This window comes from Clytia hemisphaerica, unplaced genomic scaffold, assembly GCF_902728285.1.
Source record: "Clytia hemisphaerica strain Z4C2 unplaced genomic scaffold, Clytia hemisphaerica genome assembly, whole genome shotgun sequence".
Classification (NCBI taxonomy): Eukaryota; Metazoa; Cnidaria; class Hydrozoa; order Leptothecata; family Clytiidae; genus Clytia; species Clytia hemisphaerica.
In genome coordinates, this window is record NW_027104192.1 from 1,010,091 (window position 1) to 1,037,544 (window position 27,454).

General features: G+C 35.9%; 1 protein-coding gene and 1 long non-coding RNA gene across 2 annotated transcripts; one reads left to right on the forward strand and one right to left on the reverse strand.

The window, feature by feature from the left end:
* Positions 1-1,475: 1,475 nt before the first annotated feature.
* Positions 1,476-2,417, reverse strand: LOC136815108 (putative uncharacterized protein DDB_G0290521). The gene has a single exon (XM_067071548.1). It carries the CDS (start codon positions 2,415-2,417, stop codon positions 1,476-1,478), a length of 942 nt encoding a protein of 313 aa, XP_066927649.1.
* An 18,636-nt stretch (positions 2,418-21,053) lies between these two features.
* LOC136815159 (uncharacterized) lies at positions 21,054-23,143 on the forward strand. The gene is made up of 3 exons (XR_010847679.1): positions 21,054-21,445; positions 22,086-22,200; positions 22,424-23,143. It is a non-coding gene; the product is annotated as an uncharacterized lncRNA (long non-coding RNA).
* The last annotated feature ends 4,311 nt before the right edge of the window (positions 23,144-27,454 follow it).

Genomic DNA, 27,454 nt, shown 5'->3' on the forward strand with positions numbered 1-27,454 from the left:
GAAGTTAATTTCACGTTTTGAATATTCCCATGTAAATTTTATAGTAGGATGTAATGTATTCAGATGTTCCAAGAAGGATTTCAAGTTTGTTAAAGTGCCTTTCCATAAAAGAAATATGTCATCTAAAAATCTCTTGTAGAAACGTATGTTATGATTCATGTTATCTGTGAGAATGTATTTTTCTTCAAAGTCTCCAAGGAATAAGGTGGCGTATATCGGGGCAACCTTGGTACCCATTGAAGTCCCGTATGTCTGTTTGTATAATTCCCCATTAAATTCAAAGTAATTATTTTCTAGTACAAACCAAAAGAGTGTGCGAAGAATAGTGTTGTTCGGGGTGAATTCGGGAATGGATTCCCTGTATGCATTGATGTAGGATAAGCAGGCCTCGACGCCCTCATCCTTTGGTATATTAGTGTATAATGATTTAATGTCAATAGTAACCAGGTAATCGATTTCGGAAGGATCTTCTTTAAGGATTAGTTTTAAAAAATCTTTTGTGTCTTTTATGTATGAATTTACGTGTTTTGTTAGAGGTTGGGTGCATTTTGTGAGGAACTCTGATAAGTTCTCAGTGACAGAATTTACAGACGATACAATAGGTCTACCAGGGATCATGGGTTTATGTATTTTGGGTAGGATGTAGAATAAGCTTGTCCTAGGTTTTATAGGTGGTAATAGAAAGGTAAAAGTATTCTTGTTTATATGATAGTGGTAATAAATTGTTTCAAGAAATGATATAATGTTTGTTCTTAAGTTTGCTATTTCGTGTTGGTCATAGATTTTTTGGTATGATTTTTTGTCTGTGAGGTGGTCAAAAACTTTTCTTTTATAATTCTCCGTATCAAGGATAACTACCGAGCCTCCTTTGTCGGCTTTTTTTATGGTGATGTCTTTGTTTTTGGATAGTCGTGTAAGTGCCTTTTTTTCGGTAGGATTCAAGTTTTCGGTAGTTTTACAGTTTGTAATTACCCTGAGTAGGGATTTTAATTCACGTTTCGTTTTAGTAAAATAAGTGATTAGTTTGTTATTTTTTGGAGCTGGGGCTATCCAGTATGATTTTCTGTACAGTAAATTCTTGTTTTGCTGTTGTTTTTGTGTCGAAAAAAAGTATTTGATGGATATTCTATTAAAGAATTCGTCAATCGCTATTGATAAGTTGTTTTTTAATTCTTTAGTATCCGGGGACGGTACGAAGCTCAACCCCTTATTTAAAATGTTGGTATCAAGATTCCTGAGTTTAAATTTAGATAAGTTGGTAATTCTATTCGGTGTTTTTATTGGTTGTTGAATTACGTGTATATCTTTTTTATTTTTGTGTATTTTTGGGGGTGTATTTTTTGATATATTTTCAAAGGGATAGTAATTAAACATGTTATTATATGGTTCATGTAGTTTTCGTTTTAATAAATCTGTGTTTCTACTGGTTATATCGGTTATATTATTCACAAGAGTATTTACACTATTTACATATATTAATGGTTTTTTGATTTCCGTTGTTGTTGGTTAGTTTTAAATGTTTTGTACTTGTAAATTGCATCTTTATCAAGTTGTTTTGAAGTTTCTTCAGTCAGGCGTTCGCGAATTGATTTTCGAATTTGTTCGTGTTTTTCGTTTTCCTCAGTGGCGGGATCAAGAATAATACGTGCGAGGTTTAAGCTTGCATCAACAAAAACTCTCTCCCATTGTCTTTTTCTCGTACTGTTAAGGTGGGGTTTTGTCTTTGATTCTATTTCAGGTATTTTTAAGCCATTTGGTGGTGTATCTGAGTAAATTTTGTCCTCTAAGTATGCTTCCTGTCCATTAAAGCTCAGCATAGAATAGGTATGGTTGAAGTATTTTGTTTTGTCTGACGGGTGGTCAAGTCTCTTGGCTCGTGGTTCGAATAAGTTGTTGTCTACCGGGATGGATCGTTTTCTTCTTTTTTCAGTACTCATGAAGTTTTTGATTTCATCTTCTGTATCTGTTGGCTTGTTGTTGTTATCAGATAGTGTCGTTTGGATGGACGTTGGTGGTGGCGGCGGAGGTGTTTCTTGAGTTTTATATGGTGGTGGTGGTTGGGTGTTTTCCTTATTGATTTTCCGAATTTTGAAGGGTTTCGGTGAATCATCCTTAGTGTCTATTTTGTTCGGGTCATATTTCGTGTTGGTGTTCTTAGGTGTAGGCGGTTTTCGTGGTGATTCGCTGGGTGGTGGTAATTCATATGGTTTCTCTGTGTTGCGATTGGTTTGTTTATGGTGGGATAATTTGGTCAGTTTCTTTTGTTCTTTCTTCGCGGTATTGTTTGTGGGTGTAAGTCTTTTTGGTAGGGTTTCGTTTGTGTTTATTAGACAGCGTGGTGGTAGGTTTGTTTTGAACTCTAACGGTTGACGTACCAGGCTAGGGGAAATCAAGGTGGCTTCTGGGATTTCATTCATAACATCGTCATCAAAATCTATGGTAAATTTATTGTATATAAGTAGTGTAATTTCAGGTTATTGTGACATAAAATCATTAGTGTTGGGATTGAATCAAGATTATTGTAAATATTGTGAGTATTATAGTTCATTTTGTTTAGTGTGAGTGTGGGTTTGTGTGTAAGATGGTTTAGGTTTGAAAGGATGGAAAGATAAAGGTGAACACTTGGACTGCGATCGAAAAGTAAGACATATATGTTAAAAGGTAGAGGGAAAGGGTTTAAAGGTAAACACTTGAACATATATTAGTAGTAGACGTAACCCTGACAACGTTAATCGAGTGTGTTCTTTAGTTTAAAATTGTTGTGTAGAGTGAAGCGAATAATGGTTGCCATTGGATATACATGCTAATGTGCGAGAGAGGATAAAGAGTGTTTAAATGTATTTGGACTGTGAGTAAAATGATAAATCGTCTTTAGAAAAGCTTGTAAAAAAGTGTATTTTCAGGAAAATCAGCAAGGAAGAAAAATACGGAAATATATTTAAAATACAGGAGATTTGGGAGAAATCTTATATTTAATACTTTGCAGGTGTCCCTAGTTCAATGCAGGTTGGCAGCTATGAATTGTAAAAGCGAAGTAAATGCATCAGGGGTTTGGTCAGGGGGGGAGGTAACATTTTCGCGTATTGACCTCCAAACCAGCTATTATTGTATAAATATTAACCTGGAACTCTTAAACACTTTATCTCAAAGCTAGCTGTAATGCCAAGACTTGCCAGGATGTGCAAAAAAAGGTTGGTTTGCTGTCACTCAACTTTTAACTGATTCGCTTAACATTCTCAATCAAAACATTTCATTTGAAAACAAAATTTCAAACCTAGCAAAATAAGTTTCTTAAGTGCCTTATACCTCCATTTTGAATTCCTAGGGATATGATAATGACTGGCTGCTCTTTGCAGAGGACACCCGGTTCCGTATTGAGCGGTCTAGGAGTCGTCTCATTAGAACCGTCTACGCGATGATTTATACTGCGACCAGCTTGCGAGACACTCGACACACATCGAGTGCGTTAAGTCCAGCGTGAACCACTGGGGAACAAGGCCAGCGCACTCTCACCTCATCCACGATGGATTGTGGAATTGATACCTAGCACAGTCACCGACAGGCTTCTTGAGTTTCTGTCTACCCAATTTCCCTCACATGGCATGGGTTGGCCCGGGCGAAGGTACATTCACTTGCCAAGTGAATAATCACAGCACCAAGCGGGAATCGAACCCCGACCTCCTGGACGGCAGTCAAGATTGATAACCACTACACTACTGCGCCTAAAATTCCTAGGGATATATATACCTACTAAGTACCAAAAGTTGCTATTTGCACTGGATCACAAAATTTGTAGTCTTTGAAGATGATTGCATGCTTTTTTGTTGGCTTTAATATTAACAGTAAATTCATTTTATTATGCCATTCCTTTGTGAAACAAGACGAAACAAACAATGTTTTATAAAAGACTTCAAACTTTTCTTTTTTGATATTTGGAGGTAAAAATTTACTGTCAACTGGGGTAACTTTCATCACCTTCACATGACAGACTTTTCTGGTTTTCATTTTAACCTAGTTTACAATAGTTATAGTTTACAAATGCATGTTTATGGAGGTAATGAAAGACAACCCTGTCGACGCATCCGACAGTTGGATGATGGACCTGACAGCCAGGTGATGGAACCTCTGTTTTTAAGTTTCAAAATTTTCTAATTTTTCTAAAATACCCAACAGACAGTACCCGACAACGTCACCTGTCAGGTGTTTTTTTTTTTTTTTTTTTTTTTCTTTATTGAAACAAAAACACGTGTACACTACGAACATATATTACAAAACATTACTTAAACATAAAATATAGTCCCTCCCCCCGCTAGGAACTAACGTTATATCGCCAGAGGTACTAGACTATGTAAAATATGAATAAATAAGTAAGTAAAGAAAAAATCTTGGAAAAGGAAGCTACAATTTTTAAAAGGTAAAAGCCTAAAATAAAGCACCGCTAAACCCTCCAGTTTCGTTAAGAAATTCAACAACAGAACAAAGAATAGATTTATTTAGATTTGAAGTCAAACTTTCATCACCATTTAATAAAAGCCGACAGAAAAAAGGAGGGTTAAGTGGCGGATGAAAAATAATGCATAGGGTCTGAAGTTTGTCGAACAAAGATTGTCTTGCATGGGAATATATAGAGCAGTGCTGAAGAAAGTGCTGAGTGTTTTCAACAGAGTTAGTTCGGCAACCACAGAAAGGGTCTAAAGTGTCGCGGAAGCCATGTCTAAATTTATGCTCGTTGAGATGGCTGAAACCGACCCTAAGTCGATTAACCTTTACCACGCCGAGGCCGTAAATTTACGTTTTAAGCTATAGCCGAGGCCGTAAATATACGTATAGTTAAGGCTTCTGATAAGGCTGTAAAGAGTTTCAAAGTGTATATACTATGTTATTTCTATTGCTTTTATGCTGGTTGATGATAGGAAAGTCATTTTTAGCTGTTTTTAGTGATATTTCCCATAAAAATTACCTCAAGGGGCCTCTGCCTTACGTGCCTCTGATTTACGTGGAAATTTTCTCGAAAACCAAGGTTTTCTAAAAATGAATTCTGCCTTTTCTAGTAAAGGTATGATTGTGATTTTTTGGCTAGCAGTTGTAGTTATAATGGTGGAAACAATGAGCCAGAAAATTATGGTATCGCAAATGTTCTCCCCACTTTTTTTTTAACCGGAACTTAAAATTTTGAAAAATATGACAAATTGCGTTTTGAATTTTTTTCAACTCTAAGGCAGAAGACTACTGTGTCACCATTGATAGAGGAAAATCCTTTATTTTAACATTTTTGGAAAGCAGGATAGTTGGGCTTTCCAGAATGGGCTTCTTTTTTTGAATCGGTTTAGTAGATCAAAAGTTATGACGGAAAGCGTAAAACTGTCATTTTTCCCAAAAAGACAAGGCGTGCACGGGGTGAAGTTCCCAGAGAGAAGGCGTGGTAAAGGTTAAGAAAGATCACTCCTTGAATGTCAGGAACATCAAAAACATGAGATTTCTTGGGTCTCAAAAATTCATAGATTGCTTTTTTGAAAGTTTTAATTGAAGGTAGATCTCGTATATTACCTCCCAGAACATTCCACTGAGATATGCAGTACGGAAAAAAAGTGTTACGGAAAGGCTCAGTTCGTATATTAAGAGGATAAATGTGTCATCACAAGCGATTTGGATAACATTAAAATTCGGACCGTACTGTAACGTTCTTTATCGGTCTCTATCGGTCTCTATCGGTCCTGTCCGATCCGTAATTGTCCATCGACATTCAGATAGTTCCATGAAAAACATAACAAACAAAATCAAAACAAAACGCTACCGGACCGTTATGGGCCAGTCCGGTCCGGGCCAGTCCGGTCCGGGCCGGACCGTTCCTTTTTTTAGTTCTGGACCGTTCTGGACCAACCTTTTGTTTTACGGCATACGAGAAAAATAAACCAAAATGGCCGATCGAGTTAAAATACAGAACGTAAATTTACCTTGTTATCTTCGTTTTAAACTATCTTTTAGGAGATATTATTAATCATATTTGACAAATCAATGTAGTTTTTCTAATTCTGTGATCACAATTGTATTTTTTACATTCTATAATTCTATAAAGATAAGATTTCTTTTTTCTAAATTGTTCTGCATTTTACACTTTTCACGTGTGTAAATTTGATCCAAAACGCTGCTGACAGACTGAGATTACCCTTTCCACACATGTGACTGAATGAAGCAGTGCTCTGCACGAAAAATCTCGAAAACCTTTTTAATGTTATTGCTCTTATGAAACATGAAACCAGATTTGTGGTAAGTACATTGTATTTCTAACAATAAGTAAGGTTTTTTGTATGTTGAGTTTTTAATCTATTTTGAAACACAGGAAAGGAAGAATGAAACTTTCAGTTTGAAATCTTTCAAAAAAAGCTCTTGGAAATGAGAAATTATTTTAGTATTACAATGAAAATATGGATTATAATCTAAAAACTACATCCCAAATTTGTTAAGTAAATACCTAAATGTAGTAGTTGATCACATAGTTAAAATGTGATGAAAAACTAAAATTGCGGAAAGGTTACCATTGACAAAAAAATCATAACTCTTACATGATAAGACTTTTTTCTAGCATCAAGAATATTTGAGAAAATAATAGGCTGCAAAAGGACAAAATTTTAATTAAAAAAGACCAAAATACTGCCGACTATAAACAGGCAAGCAATCATGCTGATTGTCTCTGATTGACGTATAGCTAGGAAATATCACAATACTTTAAAAAGGCTAGACTATTTTTTTTACAGTGTCAAGTGAATCAAGAAAAATAAGTTCTGCAAAAAAAACACAAAGACAACACTTAAAACCGTTCAAGAAATATCTGAAAAAAATTAGTTGAGCTTCTTTAAATGACTATTGCGATATTTTCTTAGTTTATCAGACACAATTGGCATGATTGCATTGCTTACATATGGTTTTGTTAAATTATATTTGTTAGTTAAATAACGGTAAACTTTGTCCATGTCATCCTCCGTGAATTTTAAATAGCCTCTCAACCCAGAAATTGTGTAATGAAGCATCTGATGAGATGAAAAAACCGTTTTCATGTAATCAAACCCATCCTTCGCAACAAGTTTTATTTCATAAACTGAAAGATTTCCTTTTGTATTTCCCAACAGCTCATCCACCAAATCCAAATTCAAATCTACTTCCTGAGATGACTGTGGTTGTTCTGGTGGTTGTTGGTGATTGGTGATTGGTTGTTGAACATGCTGCTGCTGCTGCTGCTGCTGCTGCTGCTGCTGCAATGAAACCATCATATCGGTCAAGTTTATTGTTGCCTCCTGCCACTTAAAAACTTCTTGGCGTAGCTGTCTCAGCTCTAACAAAATTTGTCCAGATACATCAAATGGTTTTGTGGTCAATGGTTCCATGGTGTGGTCTGTCAACGCATTCGGAATTTCAAAAGAAGTTGACGAATCATCAACCACTTCACCGTAATTGATTGAGCCTGGAGTTGATGTCAACAAAGGAGAAGCAGTTGGTCGGATGGGCTGATGTAGGCTAGACGTAGAATGGTTAGTCGACATTAAGGATGAGGAATTGACTTGAATGAACGAACTTGCTGACACAGAAAGAACGGTGGAGCTAGCTGCTGACGAGGAATGAACGGTGGAGCTAGCTGCTGACGAGGAATGAACGGTGGAGCTAGCTGGCGACGAGGAATGAACGGTGGTGCTAGCTGGCGACGAGGAATGAACGGTGGTGCTAGCTGACGAGGACTTGACAGTCGAGACAGTTGGCACAATGGAGGACTGGACAGTCGAGACAGTTGAAACAATGGAGGACTGGACAGTCGAGACAGTTGACGCGATGGAGGCTTGGACAGTCGAGACAGTTGACGCGATGGAGGCTTGGACAGTCGAGACAGTTGACGCTATGGAGGACTGTACATTCGAGACTGTTGACGCAATTGAGGACTGTACAGTCAAGACAGTTGACGTGATGGAGGAGTGGACAGTCGACGCGATAGAGAAATGGACTGTTGGTGACGAGACGATCGAACTTGCTGACGAGGAAAGATGGACGGTCGAGACAGTTGAACTTGCTGACAAGGAATGATGGACGGTCGATGACAAAGTGGCTGACGAGGAATGGACAGTAGCAGGCTTCGATCTTGGCATACTTGAGTCAAATCCTAATGAAGTATAAGCCCGAAGGGCTAGAAGTCAATCTCCTTGGTAGGATTTGAAGCTAACAAATCCTACCAAAGCTGCGCGGCCTTGAGCGGCTCGCCTGGTTTTTACACAAATGACGGATTGAAACTAAAATTTACCGCTAAATTTCGAAAAAAATATCAATCGTAAACAAAGGAATTGCTAGATTCAATCTGTCGTCAAAAATGCGGCGCATTTTTTAAGGCTTCGCTTTTTCTTGCCTGAGAAAGGTTAGAGATTGAACTCTAGCCCTTCGGGCTTTAAACTCAATGCTTCTAGCCCTTTCGGGCTTATACTTCATTGTTTCTGATACCATTGGTCATTACGAAGATAATAATATTCTATATTTTTTCCAGGTCGAACGTAAATCGAGAGCAAAATACTACCGGAGATGAAGCTGAAGCAAGGCTGAAGAAATAAAAATTACATACCGCTTTCGCTTTAGTTGTTTCTTCTTCCTCTGGTTCTGTGTCCGTATCTGATGAGACCACCTCTTTGTTTTGAGTTTTCTCCCACTCCAACTCGAAATCATTGAGTTCCTCCTTGGTATCTAAAATGTAAAAAATAGACCAAAGTATGAGTTAAATTAATTCTATTTTTAGTGGGAAAAATACTTTTTGAGCATGAGATTTTCAAGTCAGGGTCCTATAAGGAAACTATTAGCTTAGTCATAGCCCGGGGTCCACTTAAAGCTTTTTTTATAGACTGGATGGCAGTTCAGCCAAAAGTAGACTCTAGTCTAGCTTAGTCACAAACGTTTTTTGGCCGTTTTCAGCCTCGTTGTTCTTATACTTTAGGCGTACAAACTTTCAAAGTATTTTACGTTTAGGATAAACGTAGCCTGTCCCAATCGAAATGTTGCTAATAAAAAATCTAGCATCGTTCAACAAGAACTGGAATTGTTTTGTGCCTACCTCTCATTGCTAGAACCTTTCCATCCAAAACTTCTTTGGTGTTGATCCTGATACGGCAGGTCTCTCCTCTGATTACCCATTTCAATTGGTCCGTACTTTTAATTACGGAGGTACCATCAATTGCAAAAAATATCAAAGTAAATTGAGGTAATTTATCCTCCACAGTTCTAACACGTGTACTAGGCATGATCAATAATATCGTAAATCTCTTATTATCACTTCGTAAAAGCTTTGAGACAAGTGAATAAATCGGAAATTCGAACTCTTTTATAGTGAGATAAATTGTAAATCGGAAACATTTCGAATAATTCGCAACATTTTATTACGTCACATTTGACAGTTCGTTAATTAACGACATTCTCCAATGTTCGAATCGAATCTTAAGAAAACGTCACTTAAATGTAGTATTGTGTAGCGTCAAAACACAGTCTGTTGACGTTCTTATAAGTTGTGTAATTATGAGTTGATAACTACAAAACTGAATGCTCATAAAAAAGGATAATGTAATGTAATATTATGTAATTTTTGTAAAAGAAAAGATAAACAAACGTTCGAAAATAATGTGTTTCGTTTCTTATAAATACCCCAGATAAACTTTTGAACTTTGATTCATTTAGTTGAGGTCTCCAAGTGCATTTTGTTATTTTGATCGTTATATTTTACCATGTCTGAGAAACGAGCACTTGATACTGTAGAGGAGGAAAATGTTGACAAATTTTTTAGAGATGGTTGTGGTTGTAAAATTGGACCTGAAAAATCGCAATGTTTTCAATTATTCACCAAGGACCAAGTTTCTAAGTTTCGAGATGACGTTTTTGAGTTGGACAATAAAGAGAGAGACATGCTCGTAATGGGTTTTCTTATGGCTAATAAATCAAATAATAACTTTTTTTTGTATGGTCAACGTGTTTGTCGCACTACGTTTTTATTTTGTTTCGCCTTGTCACTAAAGCTCTATGCTACTTTGTGCAAATATTTCCAAACGAACGGCCTTGTTCCTCGTGAACATGGAAATAAGAGAAAATCACCACATAATTCTCTTCCAATCGAAACACGACAACATGCGGAAACCTTTCTCGTCAACTTTGCTGAGCAGAATGCTCTGTTACTACCGGGCAGAGTACCGCATTATCGTGACGAAGAGGCCAGGCTACAACTGCTACCGTCGCACGAAACCAGGAAAACAATTTATGAAAAGTATCGGGAGGCTAGTGATATTGTCGATCTACCCATTATGGGTCTAAGTACATTTTCGGAATTTTGGAGAGCCAGATTGCCCCACATCGTGATCGCAAAAACGATGAGCGATTTATGTTGGGTTTGCCAAGAGGGAAATACAAAACTAATTCGCGCGCGGGCCAAAAATTTCTTAGATTTATTAGATGCTTTGGTGCCTTCAAAAAGAGATTCCGCAAAACACATGTATCATCACTGTATGATGTTGCCAAAGTTTGTGACAGCACCAAGTGCAACATTTCCGTGCTTGTTGGGACACACAATCAAAAGATTCATGTCCCCACATATGATTGGACGGAATATTTCATACAGAAAAAGTTTAAACCAATCGAAAATCTCCTCGAGTACCATCACTTTCGAATGTCGTCTGATGAACCTGGTTTTGTGTATTGCTCAAAAACATTTGATGATTTACCAACCAAAATATGTATTGTTGAGGATGTTCGTAAAGTCTCTCATGATTTGCCATCTGTTGTGGAACCGAAAGGATTTTCAAGACAACGGAAGGAATATCTTTACACAGATATAAGAGAATTTTGCACGGAAGAAACGAAAAACATAACTGCACCGGATCCAGATCATTATTATTTAGTTTCTTAGTATTCTTTCTATTAGTCATTCTGAAAATGAAAAAAATAATTGTTAATGTTCAGTGATTTAAAAAAAGCAAAAGTCCATTACCGTATTTCCTCAAATAAGCGCTGCGGCACTTATTAGAGGGCGGCGCTTATATCGAAATTGCAAACTTTTGTTTTTTGATTTTAAATTCTGGGTTCAGTAGAAAAATTGAATGCGTTTTGTTTAACGAGAAGCTTTTTATTTATTTCATCTCAATCAAAATTCAAGGAGAATCACAAACCATATGATATAAGTCTTTATGTTTTAATAAGCGCAGCTTTATTTTTCTTGATTTTCTAATAAGCGCCGCTTTGCATTGGATTCTAGGTGCAACGCTATTATTAGAGAAAGAACTTAAAAAGAGGGTGGCGCTTATTTTGAAAAAAAAATCTTTTGGTGCGGTGCTTATTGGAGGAAATACGGTACCGTCTTTTCTCTACAATAAGCAAATTAAATCATTATTTTTGTGGTGCACGTTGAAATAAATTATGACATACTCATCAATTTGATAAGTATTTGCATAGTACTGTCAACAGGGGCTACTTGGGATCCTCCAGTCAAACATGAGACTACCAACTATTGGTTCTCCTTTTCTGAAAACAAATTTTCTACGAATTCTGTGTTTGACTGGAATATCACAAGTAGCTCCGGTTGATGGTAAAAAGTTTTTCAAATTAGGGTATATACACATTAACTAGGGAACAAATCTCAACTTTAGTTCCTTCAATATTATCATACTGTGACTAATTTTTTTCAATCAAATATCTATTTGTTATTTCAAAACAATTTTTTATTCAACCAAAGTTAAATATTTTCTTTGATTGTATTTTCTAGTTGCAATATGACATTGGATTTCTTTTTTGTTGTTTTATGTGAAAAATCAGGTCAAATAACCAAGCTTGGTTTAGTATAATATATATAACTTCAAAATATTGAACGCAAATGAAATAAGGCGACCATCGAAAATATGTTCTGTTCGTGTCAGCCGACCAACTAACTTTGTAGTTGTAGACAAAAATTCCTAGTCGGACAAGTCAGAAAATTGTTGGAATTTTTCATCAAACGAGCGAAGAATAAATATTTTAAAAACTATATGTACTTTGAAACCATTTTCCAAAAACCTGACTAAATTTACTACCAACCAAACGACAACTCAATTTGAAGAAAATTTTTGACACAAACGGAACATATTTTCGATTGCCGCCCGAAGAGATAAAATTTCCAGATTTTTTTCTGTTTGCCCGCCTACCTGCCCGTATATGAAATTTCTGAGCTTCAAAGAAGCGAACATAACACAGCCTTTTTATATCGCCTGCATGCCTTTTATATCACCAAAACTTTCTTGCACCCTTTATTCTTTTACGGGAACAAAAGAAGTTTTCAATATCCTTGCTTGAAAAAATTGGGACAATTGGGACAATGACTCAGCTTTTCAGAACTTTTAATTCATCTATGTTTTAGAAAAACAGTAGCTATAGACTTTGTTAAAAGATTTTTGATATATATATAATTATAGACTTTAAATCATCTTGCTTTTACATGCAGCTTAGGAAATCCATCAATATCTTGTTTTTGTTGCCTTCTTATTCTACATATACACTCATCACTTTGGAGCAAGTTAAATTATGTCAGTATCAAATAAGTATTTGTTCCAAACAATTGGTGTCAAAATAATCCAATAGACAACAACAAGGCACCAATTTATCAGAAATGAGAACATCACTTTCCACTGTTGTACTGTTTACCTTTTTTAAACGTGCAAAAGTTTTGCCGGCAGCCGAGAGTTATGACCAAGGCCCGTTCTGTACGGACGGACGGGAACGATAGATTCAAGCTATCGACTTATCAAAACAAACAAGATCGGCGAAAATAAATGTATCACTCGAGAACGGTCGGCACCGGTCCGGGCCGGTCCGGGTTGGTCTCACCGATCATTTTATCGGACCGATCCAAAACTATGTTATCCAAATCGCTTGTGATGACACAAATAGGATTTCTTGTTCTAAGGCCACCTGGTGCTGTAAGTCTTACTGGCAGGTAGTTACGTAAATACGAAGGGGCTAAATTGTTAATAATTCTATAGAAGAATGTCATTCTTCTAGCAAAGCGCCTGTCAGCAAGACTTTCAAGACCAAGTTCTGAATATAGTTTTTCTTGAGACGTTCCACGAAAACAGCCTGTTATAGCTAAACAGGCATTATATTGAATAGATTCAAGCTTCTGCACAAAGGTAGCATTTCCCGGGCGGTCATATACGATATCACCATAATCAAGATGAGGCCTAATGAAAGATTTATAAATGGTTAGTAGAGATCTCCTAGGCACATGCTTGCGAAGTCGGTTAATAAGACCAATTCCTTTATTGGCCTTTTTTATCTTCTCGTCTAGATGGCGATCAAAAGAAAGTTTTGAATCTAAGATTAGACCAAGATGTTTCTGGTACTCACTGGTCGCGATATTAGAATTATTAAAGGAGATTACTGGAGCATTAGGAGGCGTGAGTCTACAGGTAAAATAGACTTCAATGGCTTGCTTAGATGGGTCAGGGTTAAAAGACATCTTCCATTGATAAGCCCAGTCAGTTATCCTGGAGAGATCTCTGTTAAGTACATCAAGGCTCAAGAGTTGATCAATCACAAGAGAGAATAAAGAGGTATCGTCAGCAAAGATCTTCGGTTTTGACTCAAGGTTTTTTGGAAGATCATTGATATAAATTAAGAAGAATAATGGACCAAGAATCGAGCCTTGAGGTACCCCAGCATTGATTCGCTTCCACTCAGATTTTTTTCCATTTAACACAGCTCTCTGATGCCTATCGTTAAGAAAGCTGCGAATTAAGGAAAACAACGGTCCAGTCACCCCATAAGATTTGAGTTTAAAGAGTAAGCCATCGTGCCACACCCGATCGAATGCCTTTGAAATATCTAAAAACACCCCCCTGGTATCTAGAGAAGGATCTTTGTCAAACCCTGTATAAATATCATGCGTTATGGATAACAACTGAGAAATGCAGGAAAACCAGACTGACAAGGAGAAAATAAGTTATTGTTTTCAAAATACCTGTAAAGTGTATCGTAAATACACTTTTCATATATTTTTCCAAACACAGGAAGAAGAGACACTGGTCTGTAGTTTTTGGCTATGCTCCTGTCTCCCTTTTTATAGACAGGAACCACGTTACCTTTCTTCCACTGTGATGGGAAGATGCCAGAGTTAATAGAAAGATTGAATATGCTAAGCAAAGGTTTTACTAGAGACTTACCACAGATTCTGACCATACGAGTAGAAATATGGGCTTTGTTAACATTCAAAGAATTAATAATAGACTCGATTTTTTCTTCTTCAAATACAAGATTATCCAGTCTAGAGTTAGTAAGAAATTGTTCAGGTGGCAAAACAGTACCAGTATCGATAAGTGAGCATTGGTTTGAGAAAAAAGAGTTAAAAATATCGGCCTTCTCAGAAACATCACTTACAAGGACGTTTCTTTCATTTCGAATAGGTGGAATTTTCGGGGTTTTACGTACGTTCAGAAACTGCTTCAGCGTAGACCAGTATTTCTTACTTCCTATGTTTGGATCATTTAAAGAGTTGCCAAGACGAGAAAAATAACTATCCTTGGCAGTCTTGATGGCCAATCTGCACCTGTCAACCATGTCATCAAGTGTCTGACCATCTAAAGGATTTCCCCATTTTCTCCAACGACGATATATCGTAGCCTTATCCAAAAGCATCTGCTTAATCTCAGGAGTCATCCATAACGCATCTTTGTCTCTGATGGTGATAGTTTTATTTGGAACAAAATTAGAAATAATATTAAGTATATATTCAGAGAGTAGGGCAACACGATCTTCTACGTTGAGTCCCAGAAAGGAGGTTTCCCAATCAATGGCATTCAGGGCAAGCACGATTCCCCTCTCATCAGCACGAGAAAAGTCCCAAATCTTGCGTTTATAAGCTGGAGGGAATATAGTTCGAAAGTTTAGTTTTACGAAGGGTATCTGGTGGTGGCAACGTGGATTAAGTGAAGGTAAAACCCCGGAATCTAAAATAGGAGTCCGCGAAGATGAAAAAATAAGATCAATGCAAGATGGAGAACACCCAGGATGAAGATGAGTCGGCTCATCAATTAGTTGATGTAACCCATATTGTGAAGCTAACTCGCTAATGTCCTCTCCTGGAGAATTTGTAATGTCACCAGTCCACCAAACTGAGTTTCTTGCGTTAAAGTCACCGAGGAAAATAGCTGAAGTAGGAGAAACATCATAAATTTTTCTGATAGTTTCCTCCAATTTTGTTTAAATGCAGAAATTTCTTCTGCATTTTGACTAGGAGTTCGGTAGAGAAGACAAAGAAGAAGTTTTTTCGAACCAGAATTAACCTCACAAACAAGGCACTCGTCAAGAGAAGACAACTCAGGCCTTCTCTCAATAGAAAGACCCCTTCTATAATAAAGACAAACACCACCTATTTTTGAGTTAGATGGGTGATCACATCTGAGCAACTCATAATTTTCTATCTTCAACCTCGAATCATCGCTCTCGATAGATGAATCAAGAAACGACTCACCGACGCAGAAGATATCAAACTTATGAGCACTCAGAAAGGCAGTAATTTGAGCAATCTTTGAAAATTTATCAACCCAAACGCTGTTTAGATTCCAATGAGAAATTGATAAGGTGTTATCTTTCTCTCTCGGCCCCGGTTTGGACTCGATATCTCCCGCTAAAAGAAGTAGATTAAGCTGAAAAAGTATATAAAAATATTGTAACCAGAAAAGATGGAAACGATAGGGAAGAAGATTTGGTAACCCCCCAAACGTAAGATTAATACACAGACTTAATCTCCCGAAAAGATATTTGCAAGAGTTAAAATTTCCAACGCACGCTCTATACTGCTGTAGACTTATTCCCATATCAAGTCAACCCGTTCGACAAATCCAAAACCAAACATCCCATTACAGAAGTAAGCTGTCGGGTGTTTTTAGGCGTTAAGGCTGAGGACCCGACTGCACTATTCTGTTTGGTGGTAAAACTTTAAAACTTAGCACCCGACATTAGCACCTTATCGCACCTGGCATGGTAGTGATGAAAGTAACCCCCTTGCTCTGATAAAAATAACCCCCTTGCTCTGATGAAAATAACCCCCTTGCTCTGATGAAACCAACCCCAGTTTTTAATGCTATATCATGGAATTTTTGAGGAATTGTTTCCACAAAAGGGCCACTAAAATACCATTAGGTATATACCGTGAGTTGTCCTAAATCCGACAGCCCTGCCTAATTCCGACCCCCCAAATAACTGTTATTAAAAAAAATTCTATGTTTACAAACATTACCTCTCCAAGTTGAACGATAAACTATTGCAAGAACTATTGAAAAAAAATCCAACAATGGCTTTAAAATGTCACAATGTGAATTAATGTGATAAAAAAGTGTGAGTTGTAAAAATTATTAGTAATTTTAAATAACTATATATTATATTATATACCTTTTATTCTGAATCTGTTGTTTGTGTTTAATACGTTAAATGTTATTTGATTTAATGGGTTCGATGTATCAAATCTCTCAGTTAGTTGACACTTTGGTATCTTTATTGCGTCACACAGCGAAAGTTTTGTTTTTATTTTAGTTTGTAACTTTGAAAGACCCCATCGGAATTAGGCAGGGGCTGTCGGATTTAGGATGACCACTCACAATGGAATTATTATATATATAGTATGAAAAAATAAAATGTTTTCTCCTGTCAGAACTACAAACAACAAAGAGTGGCCGAATTATTTTTCCTCTTAGAGAGACGATGTTGTCTTTATCCTGGCTTGGGACAGGCTGACTATCATTTAAGACAGTCAGGCGACATTACCCCAGCGGCCTGTACAAGATGACAACAAACTCCAGGTAGACTGACAGGAGAAGAAAACAAAACATGAATCAACAAAGGTGTAAACACCTTAGACTCCTTTGGAGCCGACTGCACTAGACACCAGGCAGGGGACATCCTCGCACATCCTGATGTACTAGGCACAACAACACAACATGCTCAGGATGAATATTCATAAAATGGAAACCAGGTATGTGATATCAATTGTAAAAGGGGTTACGCACGATACGAAAATCTCGTGTTCGCAAGCGAAAGGTTTTTTACACTACATACCGTAGGATTGCTAAACTTGCTTATTCCCAGCGAAACTTTCCGATTGCTAGTGTACAACGGAAAAGGACCAAAACGCCACAAAAGTAGATTTAACACCGATTTTAGCCAGAGACGCCTAGAAGCAAAAAGATCTCTGAGACGGGGCAGATATGTTATTCCGGAAATGAGAAAGTTAGCCATTTTATGATACAATTTTAAAAAGTTGTACCCAGCCGTTTGCGTGATGCGTGATCGGGAAATAATTCGAGGCATGATTTGGGCTATTTTCGCGATATTTGCATGGTGAACAAACCTTTTTTGGTAATTTTCATGATCGTCACGAGAGCAAGGAAAATTTCTATCAATGCATTTTAAACATGTACAAACAACTCTGGTGAACCAAAAGAAAGTTGATATTCTATTTTCAAAACAAACTGCTTTTTTGAAGTTTTTTTTTTAACTCAAATATGTTAAAATTTCAACCTTAAATACTTTTTCTCTTTTCTCGTTTTCTTAAATCAGGGGGTAATGAATATCTACAAAAGTTGATCTTGTTCATCAAAAATTGAGAATATTTTACAATAAGAAAACCAAAGGAAAATTTATATTTTCAAAATAGATGAAATATTTTGCATATACTTTCATATATAAAATATTGGAGAAAAGGTAAAAAATTATAGCATCCAAAAGTTATATTTTTTGAAATGCATGTCAAAAAGTGAAAAACTTTCAAAACAGGGAAACAATTTCATAATTTCAAACATACACTTTTTTTAATATAAGAACAATTTTATAAGAACAACGAGGCTCAAAATCGCCAAAAAATAAGAAAAAATAAGAACAATTTAAGAACAATGCTGAGCCTGAAACTACTCAATTTCAATCAATTTAGGAGTCAGAGTAATAAAAATTGGGAATAATTCCTAAAATACCTGACTTACATCCTATTAATAAGAACATGATAGAAGCTCAAAGTGCAAAAAAAGAAAAGAAAAAAGAACAGCCGAGGCTGAGAAAAATTTTACTGGTTCTTATATAAAAACAAGCAACATGCTGAATGGACCTACCTAATGATTAACATCAGATGAAAATAAGAAAAAAGTGACAATAATTGTACAAAAATTCAGAATGGAAAAATAAAGCTTGTGTGTTGAATAATGTAAAATGGTAAAAAGGAATTTCCCCAAATACGAAAATCACTTTAACCATTCAGGCCCAAAAAACCTTTTAAGCTGTTTTTGGCCCAAATTTGCCCAAAAAAATTTTCCTTAAAAATCTGGCTCCGTCACATTTTGGGCATTGCCATTTTGCATCATTGTGCAAAAAATCAGAAAAAAATTATGAGTCAACATTGAGAAAAGCTATATTTTCTTATTTGGTTAAAGGGAATTTCCCCAAAATACGGAAAATCCGTTTTTTAAAGCGAATAAGAATTTTCCAGGAAAAACCACTTCAGCCATTCTTTAGAGAATCTTGCCCTCCATCTTTGTACAAAAAATCAGAAAAAAGTAATGACAGGATTTTGCACAAAGTCCAAAAAACCTATTTTTAGGTAGTTTTTGGCCTAAATTTGCCCAAATAAATTTTTTCCTCAAAAATCGGGCTTCGTCACGTTCTGGGCATTGCCATTTTGCATCATTGTGCAAAAAATCAGAAGAAACTAATGAGCCAATCCTGAGAAAAGCTGGTAACAGACAGACGGACGGACGGACGAACGAACGGACGGACATGGGTTAATTTATAGAACCTCCACCGGGGGACCCGGAGGTAGGTCCAAAAAGTGTAATGCAAAAGAAGAAAAAATAATCTCATATATATATACTGGGAAACATTTTCATAATCTGAAAGAACGTCGAAAGGAAGGCATTTTGTGATTTTCAAAAGCATGCTGCAAAAGCAAAAATGTCACATAATTGGCAATCATAATTTCCAAAATTTCCAAAAAGAAAAAAAGTCTTCATGCCAGGATATTGCTTGAAAAAATTTTCAATTGAGGCGAAAATAAAAAAATGTAGCGTTTCTGGAAACCAACCGGGAAAAATAATAATTTTCTGATCTGGTCGCAGACTATGGGTTCATCTATATAGTTCATTATAAAAGAAATCAAGTTGGAGCATTTAAGCTATAAAAGTAGTTTGGTTAGATATTCCCACTTGTAGATCAAGAATTGTTTGTTAGTTAGTACCGTGAGATCGGGTAACTTGCATCTATGGAGGCCAACATGCATAGCCCTCAAATGAATGACCTATCTGGTCCTACCTGCCGAGGATACCAAAAACTAGCTAGAGAAGTACTACCCACTGGACAAAGTTGCCACATCTTTGACCCGTTCTGCCACTAACGTTGCAGATAATACATTCGAAGATAAAGAAAAAACACTTGAAATAGACTGCCACTATCTATGACGAGGGAGAAGAAGATTGAAAGGATGGAAAAAAACATGAGAATTTTTTGAAAAGTTGGCTGATAGCCCGGTTCCATACCTCGTATCCCCCGTGGCCGCTCACCGCAAAAGCTTTTGAACGACTGCATTTAAACTGAGTTGAAACCTTGAAAATTCAGAACTGTGACGTGTAATGACTCTACGCAGACTAAGATTGAGTTTACCAACTGTAGCGCCTTGGGCACGCATTCTTTGAATAAATATGTGAGATTTGTCTCTCAAGTCTTCAAATAAAAGAGTGGATCGAGCTATTCTCAAAAACTCACCAACAAACGAAGAATAAAAGATGGATTCTGGCATATTACTGTCAATGTGAGGCATACGAACCATAGAATCAACATAAAAGGGCTTGCGGAACGAGCGTTCTGTTTTCGCAAAGCGAAGAAATTTCAAAATGTATAAGACTCCATTATTAATAGAGAATTTAAAAAACAAACTAATAAGAACTTTACAATTCACCAAGAATTTATTGCCAGTGAGTCATAACAATAATGTCAAAGAAGAGGATGTTGGAAAAATTAAAAGACAGATAAAAAGTCATTTGTATATACTCCATTTTGTAATACACGTTTTTTTTTTATAAGAACAAACTATATAAGAACATAAGGCTTCGAGGCCCAAAAATTTAAGAACATTCTAAGAACATTCTAAGGCTTTGGAGACTTAAAAACATGCATTTTCTTAAGAAATTACATTAAAATGCTCAAAAAATGCTGAAAATAAGAACACCTTAAGAACATTTTTAGGCTTCAAATCCAAAAAACTAAGAACATCCGAAGGCTTCGAAAATTTTTGACGTTCTTATAAAAAAAAGAACGTGTAATTTTGTAGCACTTTCAAAAAATCTTCCTGGAAAAAGTATAAAGATATCTGCTCAATACAACTTTTCGCATGGACTTAATAACATAAACACGAGGGGTTACAGTGGTATTTAAAAGGGTAACACAGAGTATTTCATACAGCGCTTTTAAACTGAAAATAATTTAATGAGTTTTAAAAGATCCTCCTAGAATTTTTCAACAAACATATCCTGTGAAAAAAAGACTCTATTTCAATCATGAAGTAATAAAAACAATAACACATTGATATGTAGTTTTAGTAATAATGTAGTCTTTCTCGTCATTGTTTTGATTCTGTAGTTTTAAAATATTACAGTAAATGTGACATTGTAATATGGACTTTTTGATAGTTTAGGATGTCATAACTAAAAGTGGTAAATAATAAAATCCATTTTTACAAAAATATCACTAATATATATCACTACTAGTTTTCATACATTCATGCAATCAAAAAAGCAAATCATGCAATGACTTCAAGCCCCTTGAAACATTCCAATATCATAAGGCAGCAATGACGAACTTCTTCAGATGCAGGGGCGGTGCGACACCCCTGCAAAACATGCACTCGCAGGGTATGCTCCGGAGTCTTTTTTGTCGCAGCTTGTTTTTAGCCTAACCGGAGTTGTTTTTCCGGATCATTCGTTAGTGTCATTAGATTTATTTTACTGACTTAAAGTCCGCGGTAAATATAAGAAAACTGTTTATCAAGTGGTGTTTCACGAAGCGTGAATTCGAGTCTGTATTTTAGACTTTGTGTACAAAAGAGTTTTGCAGGCCTGCACCCTGCAAAGTTTTGCAGAAAGACCTGGATGAGGTCAAAATGCAGGGTTTGCCCGGGATTTGATGGCTGTTAGTGTCAAAACGTTAAAAGTCAAGACTCGTCAAATGGCTTTAGATGCTTGGAGAAGAAAAAACAGAATAGACAGTCCTGATTTTATCTATTTTGTCGCAAATTCTGAAGGGTTTTGAAGCCTGCACATTTTCGATCTTCTCCAAATTCGTCATCTGAGGGCTGCCATCAAGGTCATCTCAATGTTTGTTTTTCTTCTTATGGTTATCTTCTGAAATCCATTGCAACAAGGAAAGTCAAATCTGTAAGGTATGTGGTATTTTTTTCTATTATTTTTCATGCCTGCATGTTATCAATTAGAATCTGATAAGTGCAGGAAAAACTGCTTCCCTTCCCCCCTCTTTCTCTACTGATCTGCCTATGGCCTACTATGACCTGTCATAATTTTTGGTAATCAACAAAACCTTTTGTTGTGTGTGGTGAGTGAGTGGTGAGTGAGTGGCCAATCATGAAATATTTATAAGATATTTGATCAATCGGGGTACGTAGCTACTGTTTGTTTGGCCAATCACTCTGGCTAAGAAAAGGTTGACGACAGGAGATGAATTTGTGGCAATTTAAGAGGCAAAGGGACAACCAACCTATTGTGGTTTTATTTTGAAATAAGAGAAAAAAAATAACATTGAAAATTTTGTGATGCTGAGGACCTTGACACCCTAATGTTTTTAATATGTTTTGGCCGGTTAAAAGATTTTTCTAGGGAGAGAAAGAGCTGGGTGGGTTTTTCGCAGGAGAGAAAGAGCTGGGTGGGTTTTTCGCACACTATTTTGAGGTACACAAACAGATTGTATTTGACTATGTTTAGTTTGTGGGCCAGCACCTGCCAGTCAAGTACTGGTCATAAAAACTGCACGACAATCTTAAAAATGATTTCTCTATTTTGTTTTAGTTCTCTTCCAAATGGAAATTGCCTGTACAGTTCCATTTCTCTCCATCTTGTGGGCAAAAATTCTTTGAAGGATACACTTTGATGTCTTGCACGTGTGCAGAACTTTTCCTGAATTGTAAGTATTATTCTCAGAAGTAAAAAAACCCATCCAAGAAGTTAAGTAGATAGACTCATGAAAGCATTGCGGTTGGCGGTTACCCACAGTCAGCCAGTTATTATATAAGATTAATTTCATTGGTTGTCCAGTTGTCGTTTGACTTAAATTTTGTTGTTTTGTGTTTGTTAATGTAGGTGTAGCTTGCAAAGATCCTAATTCTCTCTTCATTATATACTTTCAGGTTAGTTGCCATCATACTGTCCAGTAGCCCCTAGATCAATGGATTATATTGCACCTTCACGTGGTTGGTACAAAATCTTTGTAAACACTGACAAAGTCTGCTAATAAGATGAGTGGAACCATATTTAACTTTAAGGAAACAACAGAATGGAATAATTCAATCAAAATGATGATGTGTACCTAACATTTAGTTTCTTGGAAGTTTTTGGATTCAAAATTTTTCCTGTAAACTGGATATCAATATTTGTCATCTCTGGAAAGTACATCTTGATTTAATTTTGACATGTAATTGCCAATGCAAATGAATTTGGATGCATAATGTATATACAAAGTATAAAATTTATAACACAACAACTGAATTTTGATACCAAACAACCATGCTGCATTACGTACATAATGAATAAATGAGTTTCTGATGACATATGGTTTGTTTTCAATTCGGATTGGGGGCTTTTTACCCCTGGTACAGGATTCCCTGCTTGATTTGGCAAACAGTTCCAAAGGAGACACCAGAATGGGGCTAGACTACAATTTCAAGATGAACCAACTATAGAGATTTCAGCTTCAGTACAAATTCTAGTTTTGGATACTTTAATGCATCACATTAATCAATTTTCTAATGAAATACTCTTTTCTTGAGCAGTCTGAATAAAATAGTTTTGCTCTTTTTCTCTAAATTTTCATTTGAAATGGCAAAAGGCTATTATTATTAATCTGCTTGAAATTATTAAGTCACATTTTGGCAGCAATAAGATAAATAATTTGACATAATAAGAATCAAAATTATATTAAAACATTTTAGACAGTTTGGTAAATATTATTGTTAATGCTATTATTACGATCAGATAAAGATTTTTGTATAATTTATAATCTTTTGTGTGCTATTGTATTATTTTGCTATCATTTTTCACTTTTTTGTGTAAATTTCACAAAGTTCTTTAAAAAATTCATGATAGTTATGATTTTTGTCATTGATATAATGAATTACCAATGTTTTACACCTCCTTTCTCTTTCCTTCATTTTTTCCATATTTTAGAGGCCGCTCTTTTTTGGTTTTTAAAACTCTTTAACCCAAAAAACTATCTTAGTTTTACCAGCTTCATTTTGTGTTTAAATGAAATGAATTTTAATTCTTTATCTCTGGTTCATGGTACATTGGGCATAAAAAGGTGGCTGTTTTAGCCAATCTAGAGGGTCGAAATTCAAAAATTTTCTAGCCCGTCGGGCCCAACCATGGTGGGCCCTCCTTAGACACTATATATAGCTGAATCACTATATATAGCTGAATCTTTTTTGCAGGGTATCCTAAAAATCCTATTTGGAAATTATTTAAAGTGTTTTAAACTGAATAATGACACCACCAGCAGCAGTGAATTTGAAATTTTCTACTACTACTGACTTTAAAAAGATTAAAAATAAAATGGAAGTGAATTTTCTGATTGCTGCCTTAACATGTAAAAGTTAATGTCATTGTAAGCATCACATGTCACACACAAAACATCCCATGTACCACTAAAACATTCACAATTTGTCCCCCTTCTTGTGTTGCATTATATTATACGTAGCTACATAATACTAATATTGAATCTTGATAGGAATCTGGTAATGTTTGCGTTTGCTTGATCTCAAACTACAACAAAGTCTTTCTTATGAAAAGCGATGTGTATTACAGTAGAATTCCCTCGAGGAGTTCCTAAGAGATGTTATTTGTAATACACTCGAAACAATCCCACAATGCATCGCTTTTTTAGAAAAGTAAAAAACTCTGATAAGGTCCATTAAAAAATAACGTGTCTGTTCTTCGCAGCATACCTCCTCAACAAATGTTACTGACCACAATCACCCAATATTCGATAGCGTATTATGATCTTTTTCGTAGTAAAAGCGTTTACTCAAATACGTTGAACCGTGTATTGACAACATGACAAAAAAAATCATTGTTCGGCTGATTGTAAAGTTTAACCATGACATGACATTTCCAATAAAATTATAAAGTCTAAATGTTAAATTATTTCGAAATCCAAATGTTGCTTTAAATCTGACTTGACTGTTGCAGATATTTGGTTTGATCTCAAGCCATAAAAATAGTTTTCAATGAGATCAATTGATGTAATAGGAATGGTTACTCCAATCAATTGTCACAAAAATGTGCCATGCAGTATGGATGCCACAAGGTAAACAACCATCTGTCAGACCATTTATCGAAAATTTCAGTTGACAACAAAAAAACAGCCACACATTATTGTCACATTAGCAAGTGGATGGTAGGACAGCTCTCCTCTCCCAGAGGAAGTGGTAAAAAACCTCAAGAATGATACTCGAGTAAAATTTACAATAAGTGTGAACAGCAGCAACGCTATATTTTACAAGCAAATGATGCCTTCCAGCTTAAAAAATCAGCAGGATCATGCCTTGACAAAAATTGCCATCTTTGTTTCGCAAGTGTGCAAAAGTGAAAGTAGCAGCAAAGACACAAAAACAAACATCTCGCACTTGATTGGATAGTCAAAATCGATATAATTTTAAAAACATTTTTATTTTATAAAAAAAAGAAAAGTCTACTTTGCTCGGGGTTTTTTCGTGAGCCAAATCGGCAGCATTTCTCGAACATATACAAATTTACGCCCCGCGTACGCAGATCTGATCTGATACGCTGCGCGCGCTCAAACGCACGTTCCGCAAAAAGGGAAGGCATCGCGTTTGTCAAACAACTTGTAAACAAAAACCCCGTCTTTGATGGAAATGTCAAGGTTAAGGAACGAAGCATGAGATCCTGAGTGTTCAACTTTGAGCTCAAGTTCATCTGGATAGATTTCTCTATATACTGATTCGAACATGTTCCCATCGTTTACAGCACAGAGATCATCAATGAATCGTTTGGTTGAATGAAAATGACGAGCCTTCACTTTATCTTGTTCAATCAACTGGGTCATATATCTATGTTCGTATTGATATAAAAATAAGTTAGCCCAAAATGGCGCTGGATCGATGCCCATTGAAGGAAATAGACGATTTAGGTTTCGTTCTCGACCAGTAAGCTTTGTCGTTCTGGGAGATGGCAATATATTTCGAACTACCTGCATCAAAAACAAAGTCAATAACCTCTGCCAATTCTTTAATAAGTTTGTCATGAGGGATCTTTGTGTAAAGAGTACTGAAGTCAAAGGTGGAAATAGACTTAGCATTCTTCTTTTTATTGATACGGTTTAAGGACTCCAAAACAGGATTGCAATTTTGAAGCACCCAAAACTTATTGTAATTACTCAAGAATTTTGACTTTGTGTGAAAATTTTCTATCTGTCGATATTTAAGGACTCCAAAACAGGATTGTATAACTATAAGCGCATGCTCAATCAGGGAGCTGAAAGATCTTTCTTGCGAAAACAAATTGTAAAGTGTTTTGATAGATTTCCAGAGACTTTCATGAAATTCGGAGAATCTTTAAATGGTCTTTTAGCGCAACTGCATTTTTGAAAAATTGAAACATTTTTTTTTTTTTTTTTTTTAATATTATTTATTGTATGTTAGTTTTCTCAGTCATTTTCTTTTTCGTTCTTTCCCGTACAGACGGCTGCACGGACTTTAGGTGTCGAACCGGGTTCTGGGCCTACCTTTTGAAAAGTTGTGTTTTTTGATACTTGTATTTTGTCGTTTGTCTTGTTCTTGTCTGTTGTTTACCCTTTTTTGTTTCTTTGTAATTGTTTGGGAGTTTTTGTTTATCTTTCTATGTTTGGACTGCCGGTCGGCTCAGGGTTATGGAATCTGGGGGAGGCTGAGTGTTGGACGTCCATAAAACATGTTTAAAGCCGCTGCGCCTGTCGCAAGTCAGGGACTCCAGATTGCATTGGTTGGGTTTTTGAGTGGTTTTCGGTGTTTGTGTTTTTCTGCTTGACTTTTTAAACTTTATGTCTATTGGATTGTTGGTTCTTTTTCGCATAAAATTCTCATTTCTTGACAGGATGTTTGATTGGTTTGATTTATATATTTACAAAAATTCAAAAAAATGGAAAAAAATATATAATTATAAAAATATTAGTGCCTTTTTATGTTTCATCTTTATTTTATTTAGTATTTTCAACACTTCCTCTCCTTGAGGTCAGATCTCTGATCTTCACCATATATATTATAGACACTGGAAAAACAACGGGCTGATTTTTGCCAATTTCTCATGTACAAGCCTTGTTGGCAGTAATGACATTATTGTTCACCCTCCTCCCAATATTAAAAATTTTCTTAGCATTTTAATTGCATTTCTCATCAAAATACACTCATCCTATTCCCAATCTCCTCCGAGATTCAAACTCATCTAGTTAATTACTAACGTCGTTATGATGTTTTGAATTTCAAGAAAGATGCAAAGATGCAAAAACATGCTATGTATAAGAAATTGAATATTGACACCAGAAATTTTACCACAGTGGAGCTATGAGACACACGTCTAATATATGTTAATCTTAGCTCTTATCAGAGAAATATTGGAAAGATATTCCCAATTCAAAATTTTGTGTCATTATAAGCATTTTGTTTGATTTTACTCGTCTGATGATGTTTTTCTCACACCAGATTTCATAAATGTATTCACTTGGTATTCTAGCATTTATTTCCAAACTTTTAGCCAGCAAATGTACGATCTGAAAAAGTTAGAGAACTTTTTAGAAATAAGAGTATTAATCTGTTAATCATTTTTCAAAATCAGAGTCCTTCGAGCCGCCATGACGGTTGTCGTTTGCGGACAAAGCCTGTACATTGATTGTTTTCTGAAACAATAGAAAGACAATACTTCGCTCTCAACCGTTTCATTCGATGTTTATCAAGAGTCTCTATAATAAATCCATGCACTCACGGTATATACAACATTATTATTATGAGCAAACCGGAAAAAGCAAGCCAGGAATCCAAAAATCCATCTATAAAATTTGATGAAGTTTAGGTGGTAATGCACTTGTGTCGGTCAAATGACCTGTCAAACAAGAGGGTGGTCATTGGTGATTGAAAGCCCAGCTGATCAAATATCCACTTATTTGAAAGAAA

Excerpts from the sequence above, each read along its gene's own strand:
- LOC136815108 (XM_067071548.1), bottom strand. The coding sequence starts at position 2,417 with ATGAATGAAATCCCAGAAGCCACCTTGATTTCCCCTAGCCTGGTACGT.